The following is a 10,105-nucleotide window of genomic DNA, read 5'->3' on the forward strand; positions in this document are numbered from 1 at the left end:
CCCCCCCCCCCAAAAAAGAGTAGCTTGTCTATTTGTCAATAGTGAAGACATCCGCACACCCAGGGGACAAAGCAACGATGACTGGAACTTCAGTGTGAATCACAGCACAGTGAACTTTGGTTGCTGCGCACACATTTCTGCAAGGTTGGGCAACTGGACAATGTGGGGTGGAAAAAACAAGGATGGCTCTAGGCTCTCTTGGCATAAATAATTCATCTTTGTCTGACTCTTTACCAGTCTCCACAGCTCAGCTAAGTCGCCCTGAGCTGTTCTCTTAATGGCACTTGACTCAATAATGCACACTACGATTGCTAACACACAGGGAAAGCTAATGCTCACCCTGGCCTAACAAAGCTTTCATGCTCTCTCAACATCACTGTCTCTCTCTATGGTTTATTCTTAGCACGGCACACCCGACCAGTTTGGACTTAAGCCGAGACACAGGCATCCCAAGGACAAAGAAAGAGCTTTTTGAGTAATGCTGTCGCAAATGACTACCCATGCTTATGCTTTTCAAATGAGAGAGCACCAAGTCAAGTGTCCCCTTATATGATAATTCGAACACTTACTCTCTGATACACGAAAACCTGTTTTAAACATCAACATATGAGATGTTTAGGTGTTCAGTTAAGGTCGAAGCAGCTAGGCGACTGTATGCTCAACCAAAGCAGACCCTGGATTCCCACAGCCTATAACCCTGAAACAGCTACTCTATAGATAGCAGCCCTTCAGGCCCAGGAGCTTACCTTGCCTCCAGTGGTGTAAAGCTGCCAAAGATGACAGGTAGGTAGGCAGAACAGTGTAGAGAGGAGAAGACACGCGGCAGAGGGAAAGGTTGAAATAGAAAAGTAAAGAAAGAGAGGAAGGATTGATTAGTCAGGCGAGCTAGTACTAATTAGAGGCTCAGGGGAGAAGTTGCAGAGCTGGAACATGTTCTGCTTGTTGTAATTTGTTCTACAGTTTCCTGCAGTGTTACTTATTAGTTAAGCCAAGAGCACACAAAAAACTAACGAAAATTGAGTAATATCTGAACTGAAATGCCCACGAACAGCTCCTATGACTGTAAGAAACTCTTTAATGTGAATAATCCTATGAGTATATGGGAGGAGGAGGGTTTCTGCCACAGAGAGATAGATGGTCGGAAATACATGGGGGGCAACAAATCATTACCTTATCTACACACTCATCAAAGAAAGCCAGGCTAGCATCCTTATCACTGACGAAGGAGCACTCCTCAATGAACCGGATGAACATCTGAGTCTTGATCATTAGGGAGTAGAACTTCTGATGGGAACGGTCCCGGCTCTTCAAGAACCCTGCAACATATCAGAACACATACAATGTAGAGACAGAGATACTGCACAGAGAAATGACACGCAAGATAGCAGTGCAAGACAACCAGATAGATGGGGGTGGGGGGAATTAAATGAAGAAATAGTGCACATCCAATTCATCAGGGGCAGGACAGAAGGAACAGAAAGAAAAAAAGAATGTTCGAAAATTTAAATGGGAAATTAAATTAAAACATCAGTCCTGTGCTGCTCGCTCCATGGTAATTACAGTACATGTTCTGTCATTCACTTGTCAAAGGCAACCCACTAACAACATGCTGATGTAGTTAGGGCTGCAGCCACAAACCCACACATACACTATGGGGCATTAGTTAGAAACAACTTGTTTTCTGGTTCACTGATTGCATAAGAGCACACAGATGTGCTCCGGGATGTGCTGCTATTAATCATGGTAGTTTGTCAGACATGTCATCCATACCTAATTTCCGCTGGGGCTTAAACTAAATCACCAAACTCATTTCAGGGGCGATTTAACCAACTCATGGTTCCAGAGACCTCAGGGTTCTAAACTGTTGCAGCACTAGATCATAAGCCTGAAGAAAAACAACAATAGCTTCTCTGAGCGTGTTATATGTGACGGTCTGGTGAAAAGGTCCACCTGTCGGCAAGTTGCGCAAATGACCAAAAAGCTTATTAAAAAGAACCTTACAGAATTACAAAAGTTTAAGTGTGGAAGAGCCCACTCAATATAACAAACAACAGTTTTAGGATCACGTGTTCAAAAGCAAGGACTGTGTGATCATCTAATTATGTGTAGTTATGTGTTTTTAGCATGTTGATGTTCTATCAGCATGTTGTGTTGTGCTAAATATGCAGATGTTCATAGCAATGTTCTTAGCAATTCTTAGCTGCTAGCTGGCTACCAACGCAATGGTAGCAAACGCGTCTGTTTTAGTGTACCAATAATCAAATAAGCATATCTTCTTCAACTCATTTTCAGATTTCAGTGTATGACACATAATTTGAAAGCTTACAATCTGCACTTTCATAATCTGTAAAAAAGTGAAAAATGACCTTCCCCTACTTGGGGACTTTTTCACCAGACCCTGTCACATATATCAAACTATATACAGTATATACTCCCTTGGATGAATGAGAAGACCCACCTTGTAGGTCAAAGAGCGAACTGGCGTCTGTGGTCCTCTCGGAGGGGGCCTGGGTGATGGGGAGTAGATAAGTGCGGTAGCCGCGCAAGATGGCCGCCATGAAGCGCAGGAAGGCCTCCTGGATCTCCAGCTCCAGGGTGTGCAGGCTCTTCCCGCTGCCCAGCTCCCTGTCCCCCCCAGCCTGCTCCATCTGGCCGTCCTCTCGGCTCAGGTGACCACCTGGGCGCAAACCACACATTCAGACACACAGTCAAACCTATAGCCCAGTTACACAATTCTACACAGTCACACAATGTTACTGTACAGTCAGCAACACACACACACACGCACACATACACACGCACGTGCAGGCACACACACGCACGCACGTGCATGCACACACAAACACACACTCCCAATAGGACAATAACAGAACATCCATTTAGCCCTTAAGACTAACCTTCAGTCAGTTGTTGGTAGAGGCTGCCCAGGGTATTTAGGAGGTGTTTGCTGGCTCTCCTTGGCAGGATTTTCCATGTAAGGGCTCTCTTGTCCTCTTTACTGAAAACGACAGCACGCATGTTATCATTAACCCTAACCCAGTGTTGTAGTCTGCGTGATACGCAGGACTATGCTGTATACCCACTAGGAAAGGGCAAGGATTTCCGTATACCCACTTAAAAATGTGCGAGGATACGTAACAGCGTTTTGTGACAGAAATTTCACACTTTCATTCATAAAATTCACCCTGTCTGTGTTACGAAGCACTTGACTTTTGGACCATTGGACTAGCGTCATATACCATCTACGGGGGGAAATGCGACATGAAATATGTAAAAATGCAGCACTATCATGCACAGATCAGCCTTATAACATGTAGGGCCGGTTTCACAGACAAGGCTTAAGCCTAGTCCTGGACTAAATCACACTTTCAATGTAAAATCTCCATTGAAGATGCTTTTTAGTCCAGGATTAGGCTTAAGCCTTGTCTGTGAAACCGGCCCGTAATGTTATAATGATATATAACGTTAGACAGGGAGCGCAGATTTATTTTTATGGCGTTCCAAAATGAACGATATGAGGCTGGGAGGAAAAAATCACAGTATACCCACTAGAAAAAACTAGACTACACCACTGCCCTAACCCTTATCATAGGGGAGGTGAACATGGATGAGTTAGAGATGTGGGGAGGAATTCAGCCTTACTGACACCAGTCCTGACAACTTCATCTCTGTCTGTGATAGAACTTTATCAACAGCACACACGTGGGAGAGGGCGTCTTAATCTAAGGAGGATCAGGGTATCCCACGGTAGTTGCTACATTGCTGTGCACTGCTGTACCAGTTACGATTGTTACATAAAAACATCATAGCTTGATTGATACATGACACCGATAACCTTGAATAGCACGAAAATACGTATATTGTGAGCGCAACTAGACAAAGAAAAAATGAGTGTTATGTTGAAATGTTTCCATCACGGCCCGCCGTCATAGTGGAATGTGGTGGAGCTGCTACGGTCGGGGGGTCACTCACTGGGAGATGGTGTTGGTGTCCAGGTCCACACAGCTGATGTCTGCAGGAGGCACATACAGGTCAAAGTAGCGCGAGTCCACGCCCACGATGAACGGGCATGGGGCGCTGAGAACGTCAGCCAGGGCCAAAGGGCACAGGGGGATGTAGGGGCACGGCCAGTGGAACGGGAAAATCATCTGAGACATGAAGAGACAGATCTGGTCAGGAACACTCCAACACACTCACAGAGGATATAGTTACCACAGGGAGCACCAGAGAGGTTTAGGGCAATGTAATACTGAGGTGAGGGACACTGACCGACACCAGGGCCTCAGTGACGCTGGTCAGCACGGCCGGACGCAGCGAGTGCACCAGGATCTTGTGCTCTGTGACAGCCAACACCAGCAGGGTGGCGGCATTCTTAGGACCCAGGTTCAGCAGAAGAGTGGAGAGACGTCCACCACTGCCAGCGAGAGAGAGAGAGAGAGAGAGAGTTGGACAGAGTTAGACAGATCGCCAACTACAAAGTGCGTACAATGTCAACAGAACAAAAGTGAGATTGTATTGCTGTTCACATTGGTCAGAACACTTACCTCAGAGGGAGAGGAGATGACACAGGCTGACTCAGCATCAGGCTATCGTGTGGAGAAAGCTGTAAAATGCACAGAACAGTTTACATACAGTCCTGTCCTGTTCAAACAAAGCATCGACAGGATGACAGAGCTCCAAAACATGATTTCATTTTTCAATGACCTACCAGAGTTAAATAAACACCACCAGACTGCATAGAAAAACATGACAACAAAGCTCCGCACACACACACACACACACACACACACACACACACACACACACACACACACACACACACACACACAGACAGATTTCACAGCTCAGAGTAGTACAGACTGTAGCTCACCTGAACTAAAATGCGTGGTCTCTGAGAGGAGGGGAAGGGGACTTTGTGCATGAAGTGGGAGATGTGCCTAGGGACAGAGAGACACACATGACAGCTACCGTGAAGCTACCTGTAAAATCTCTTGATTTCAAGTATTTAGAAGTGTTGTACATTCTTTAGAAAGCAGCACTCACTTCTCGATAGGCAGTGCGTGTGGTCCAGAGATCGAGTAGCGGTACAGGAAGGTAAGGAAGTTCCGGAAAGAGTCGAAGAAGGGCCAGTGAGACAGCAGGCAGATGCTCTTGTTGGTGTGAACAGTCTTGTTTCCCTCAGGCCTAGGCTCACAGCCCTCCAGGCCTAGCTGGGAGCGTTGTCTGTCCGTCAGTCTGTCCTCTGGGTATGGCTCATAGAACTGGATGGCCGCTCCATACACCTGCACAGGGAGGCACACACAACAAACACACACATGAGAATGCACACATCCCCCGCAACAACACAACACGCACCCGTAGCGCCATAAGATATACTTAGTTGGTCTTTGTTCAGGAAAAGGGGATGGTGTGGTTAAGATAGTAGTTGTGTTTCTTTTTCATCAAAAGAGCTGCTAAAATATTCTAAGCTCTTTGAAGCGATTCTTCCTAGATAAATAAATGATAACAAAGCATGATAGCGCCAAGAGAATAGCCTGGAGACTGAAGGTTGTGAGGAAGTGAGCAGAATACACAGATGCATTTTACAGTCTAGATTTGTGCTTATTTGTGCAGTAGTCCAAGCAGTGGATGAGCAATCCATTATTGAACATTTCAATGGTAAAATGTCTTTCATGTTGGTTTACTTTTATAGCCTAATGCATGGTAGATCTTTTGGATTTCCAGACACATTAATCTGGCTATTTAATATTCAGCATTTAAAAACTGACAGATTGAGTTTGTCTTCTATTCCTAGAAGGAATCTCACTGGAGATAAACAACAAAGCAATCCAGCAGGGATAAGGGACTGTCACAACACAGTGTAAGAGAGAAAGAGAGAGTGTGTGTGTGTGTGTGTGTGTGTGTGTGTGTGTGTGTGTGTGTGCGTGCGTGCGTGCGTGCGTGCGTGCGTGCGTGCGTGCGTGCGTGCGTGCGTGCGTGCGTGCGTGCGTGCGTGCGTGCGTGTGTGTGTGTGTGTCAGTGGAGGCTCCTCCATAGAGGTGGAGGAGGCCTGGCCTCCCCAATAATTTGAGAGAAGAGAGAGAGATTTAAAAAAGCAATAATTATATTTATTTTATTTATTTATTTATTTAACATATTATATTATATTAATATTATTTCCGTTTTGTTCATAAATCTGAATTTTTCCATGGCTAAAACCCAATATTGCAATTGTAAAGCACCTACAGGCCAGAATCCCTATACGTTTCTATTGAAGGAGGCCAGGCCTCCTCTGTCGGAAAGTCCAGGCCTCCTGTCGGAAAGTGGTTTCTCATAGAAGTCAATGTAATGCAATTTTTTTCATGGCAATATGTGATTGGCCAAATCACTGAAAATGGGTGGGCACAGGAGGCCTGGCCTCACCATGCATTGAGTCCAGGGCTGAAAGATTGACATTTTGTTCGTCCAATCACATGAACGCCAGTCACTTCAGTGCAGAACACGCTAGAACACCCATGGCTATTATCCCTGAAAATAATAGCTCATTTGGCCAAATACTTTTGCTTAAAATGACCTCGGAAGTCGGCAAGATTCTGGCGCGATTTATACATCGAATAGGTAGACAACATTTAGGATTTATTGAACAGTTTTATTTTTAATATTAATAATTAATAATTGTATGTAGTATGTTGTGGTGAATGTTGTGAGCCTGAGCAGAAGGGACAATAGCTGCTGCAGGCGGACCATGACCCATTGTGCAGGTAACTTATTACATATGTTGTTTGAGTTCTATGTTTTGGTGCATTTTGTAAGAGTCCACTCGTGGTGTTGCTAGCATTCGCGAGCTAGGGCATGGCTAGTCAGTAACGTCATGTTGCATTCCACATGTAGTACCTTTTTCCGCCACACGCGTGTATGAGTGCTGTTCTGCAGGATAAATATTAGAAATGGATGAAGTATTGTTCTGAATTGTATATTGTGTGTCTGATTGACATAGTGTTTGAGTGCTTTTGACATGTCATTGATTGTATGTAGTATGTTGTGGTGAATGTTGTGAGCCTGAGCAGAAGGGACAATAGCTGCTGCAGGCGGACCAGAGATTCATGCCAATTGTTTTGTTTATTTGATGACCCATTGTGCAGGCAATAAAAGCTGCTTCATCCACCATCCTGAGAGTGTCCCAATCCCTTCAGTACCGCCAAACACAAATTAATAATTTTTAACAAAGACAGATAAGAAGAACAGGGAACATTCCATCGTGAGTGAAGCGAGCAAGCGGAAAAGAAAATGGCCTCCTCAATTCTGGAAGTCACCAGCCTCCACTGGTGTGTGTGTGTGAGTTTCACCTTTTCTCCGGAGGCGCCAGTCAGGACGAATGTGGAAAAGACAGGCAGGGAGTGTTTAGTGTGGGCTGGCCAGAACTCAATGGTTGTGCCCATGGGTAGGCAGAACAGAGGCACTGACTCAGGCAGGGGGAAGGACTCATAGTCCTCCTCAGGGTATCGACACAGCAGACCTAGAAAAAAGAACAAATGACACGTTGGCTTTACAACGCTCATTATAGCACAAAATCCTCCTTTAGAGGACTTGATTTCAGCTACAAGGCAGATACCAACACTAACTAACTGAATGACCATACATTCAAACTAAATCTTTACCTGCTTTATATGCAATTGTGTTGGTTTTAGCCAGAGACTTCTTGTAGCAAAGGTAGACTGAGGATCCCCACTGACATATCAAAAGAAATCATATTATCAACGTTAGCTTCAAAAGAGCAAAGAAATCGCATTGTGAAGCAGATACAGTTACTGTAATAACTTGAGTATCTCTCTCACCATGCTGCTGTTGAGGTTCTTGTCCACCTTACAGAAGGTATGAGGGGGCATTTCCCCTTTGCCAGGGACGATAACGCAGACATCTGTAACAGCCAATGAGGTGTGAGGCTGGTTCTGTGGAGCGCGCCGGTAGGTGATGTAGATGCGCTGGGAGGAGGAGCTGCTGATGTTGGCAGGACGACCTGAGGGTGTGGTTTGGACGATGTGGCAGCCAGACTTCAGCTTCTCCTTCCATTCATAAAGAATCCTGACATACAAAGGTAGTATGACATCCAAAACAATACATGTTTTTCTTTCTTAATTTTTTTATTCTTTGTATTTTTAGATTTTAGATTTTTTAAATACATTTTTACATAATGAAACGTGTTTTTTGCAATAACACTGATTGTCTTAACTCCTAAGCCTTATAAAAGGTAATAGGGATCCTCTATAGACAAAATAGATCTAGACAGTGAACCAATGGGTCTGAAAGAAGATTACAGGTCCAAGAAACTGGAATCACTGACTGGAGGCCAGAAGGAGGGATTAGTGTTGTGTTGGGTGTCGGGTGTTGGTTAAGTGAAGGGTCAGTGGCAAGGGATTACTCACCCGAGGTCAGTGAGAGGAGGCTTATCTCTGCCTCTCTTGTAGCACAAGAAGATCTGTGGCCCTCTCAGGCTGGCTCCGTTGAGCTCTGCCGACAGGCCAGAGGGTGTGGCGTCCACACAGGTGTAGCCCTGGGGTACCTCCTCACCCAGGGAGCGGATCACCACAGCAACATCCGTGATGGGGGCCTTAGGCTTGGACGACCGGGGACAGGCATCGTCGAAGTGGAGCTCCTCCTCCAGAGGCTTGGAGGTATTAGTGAGGCCGGCGAAGACAAAATAGTCTGCTACACGAGGGCCATTGTCCTCCATCATCTCCCATTCCCACACGGTGGGCTAGCATTCAGAGAGAGAGAGAAAGAGAGACAAGGACAGAGAGGGAGTAAATATTGGGATTAAAACTACAGTGATGCTCACAGTCGAAATGTAAATCATATTTCAATAATCAATTCGATTTGTGTATAAACATTACAAAAAACACATATCATATCAGATACACACACAGACACACACGCACAGACACACACACACACACGCTGCATGAAAAACACACTAGTAGGGAGTATAAATCAGGCCATCTGGAAGCAATTACAAGGCATTCCTGTTAGGAACACCATATTTCAGCATAAGCTGAAGCTAGTTATATGCCATGACAGAATTTGTAAAGTGAACCATATGCCTTCATAAAAAGGTCAGATCAACATGTATGAATACCAAACCTTTATCTTAACCTGGAGTGATATACAGGTACTAGGCAGGCTCATTCAGGAACAACACACACTGGCCTCACACTGGCCTCAACAACCTCCTAAGTTGGAGTGGTGAGGGAGAAGCAGCCTGTGAACCAGCCTCTCACCACTGGTCTTATCATATAGCACAGGGCTCAGGGATCTCACTCAACCATGCAGTATTGAGCCTTTGCTGAAGGGCCTGGTTTATCTCCCTCAGCAGTTCTTCCACACTCACTCACATGGTCAACTGATAAACAGCTGCCTCTATTTCCACACAGGGAAGGATGGTGGGGAGCTTTAGCGTTTAGTCACCCTCTCATCTGTACAGGACCTGCTCACAAACATGGCAGACAGGAACTCTGTCCACATCTTAATCACTCAGGGCCTTTGGGTTTCAAGGCATATGTGACACTTTCTGGTGAAAAGGTCCGCATGTTGGCAATTCTCAAGACGCGCAAATGAAATACTTTTTTTTTTATATAACAAAAGTGTTAAAGTGTTGAAGAGCCCACTCAATATAACAAACAACAGTTTTCGGATTACTAAATCCTTTTAATTTGTGAATTGGATTCACTGTATCGAATCCAGTCCTGCTTTGGAGGCTACTGGGTTAGTGACACATGGCTTGTAAACAAACTTACGTTTTAGGACGAGTTCAAAAGCAAGGACTGTGTGATCATCTAATTATGTGTACGGAAGTTAGTGTTTTTAGCTTGTTGATGTTCTATCAGCATGTTGTGATAACCTAACCCTAACCCTAACCCTAAACATGCAATTAGATGTTCATTGCGATGTTCTTTCCAACACGATGCGGTTTGAGGTGTACCGACATTCAAATGAGCATATCCTCTTCAACTATTCAACTATGTCAGATTTCAATGTATGACACATCATTTAAAAGCTTACAATCGACACTTTCATAATATGTAAAACATTTAGAAAAATTACCGTGCCCTACTTGGGGACTTTTTCACCA

At 44.7% G+C, this 10,105-nt stretch overlaps 1 protein-coding gene across 1 annotated transcript in view; it reads right to left on the minus strand.

Moving 5' to 3' along the window:
• Nucleotides 1-8,713, minus strand: part of dennd4a (DENN/MADD domain containing 4A) — a gene marked incomplete at both ends in the record, with an annotated part of 24,034 nt that extends 15,321 nt beyond the window's left edge. The window contains 13 exons of the mRNA XM_080539633.1: nucleotides 747-767; nucleotides 1,171-1,316; nucleotides 2,459-2,677; nucleotides 2,898-2,998; nucleotides 3,973-4,148; nucleotides 4,270-4,414; nucleotides 4,545-4,603; nucleotides 4,871-4,937; nucleotides 5,044-5,282; nucleotides 7,326-7,495; nucleotides 7,638-7,707; nucleotides 7,815-8,061; nucleotides 8,403-8,713. Of these exons, the coding sequence (XP_080395759.1) occupies nucleotides 747-767; nucleotides 1,171-1,316; nucleotides 2,459-2,677; nucleotides 2,898-2,998; nucleotides 3,973-4,148; nucleotides 4,270-4,414; nucleotides 4,545-4,603; nucleotides 4,871-4,937; nucleotides 5,044-5,282; nucleotides 7,326-7,495; nucleotides 7,638-7,707; nucleotides 7,815-8,061; nucleotides 8,403-8,713 (1,971 nt within the window). The remainder of the gene's footprint in view (nucleotides 1-746; nucleotides 768-1,170; nucleotides 1,317-2,458; nucleotides 2,678-2,897; nucleotides 2,999-3,972; nucleotides 4,149-4,269; nucleotides 4,415-4,544; nucleotides 4,604-4,870; nucleotides 4,938-5,043; nucleotides 5,283-7,325; nucleotides 7,496-7,637; nucleotides 7,708-7,814; nucleotides 8,062-8,402) is intronic.
• Between the last annotated feature and the right edge of the window lie 1,392 nt (nucleotides 8,714-10,105).

This window comes from Nansenia antarctica (genome assembly GCF_963989245.1).
Source record: "Nansenia antarctica genome assembly, chromosome: 9".
NCBI classification, from domain to species: Eukaryota; Metazoa; Chordata; class Actinopteri; order Argentiniformes; family Microstomatidae; genus Nansenia; species Nansenia antarctica.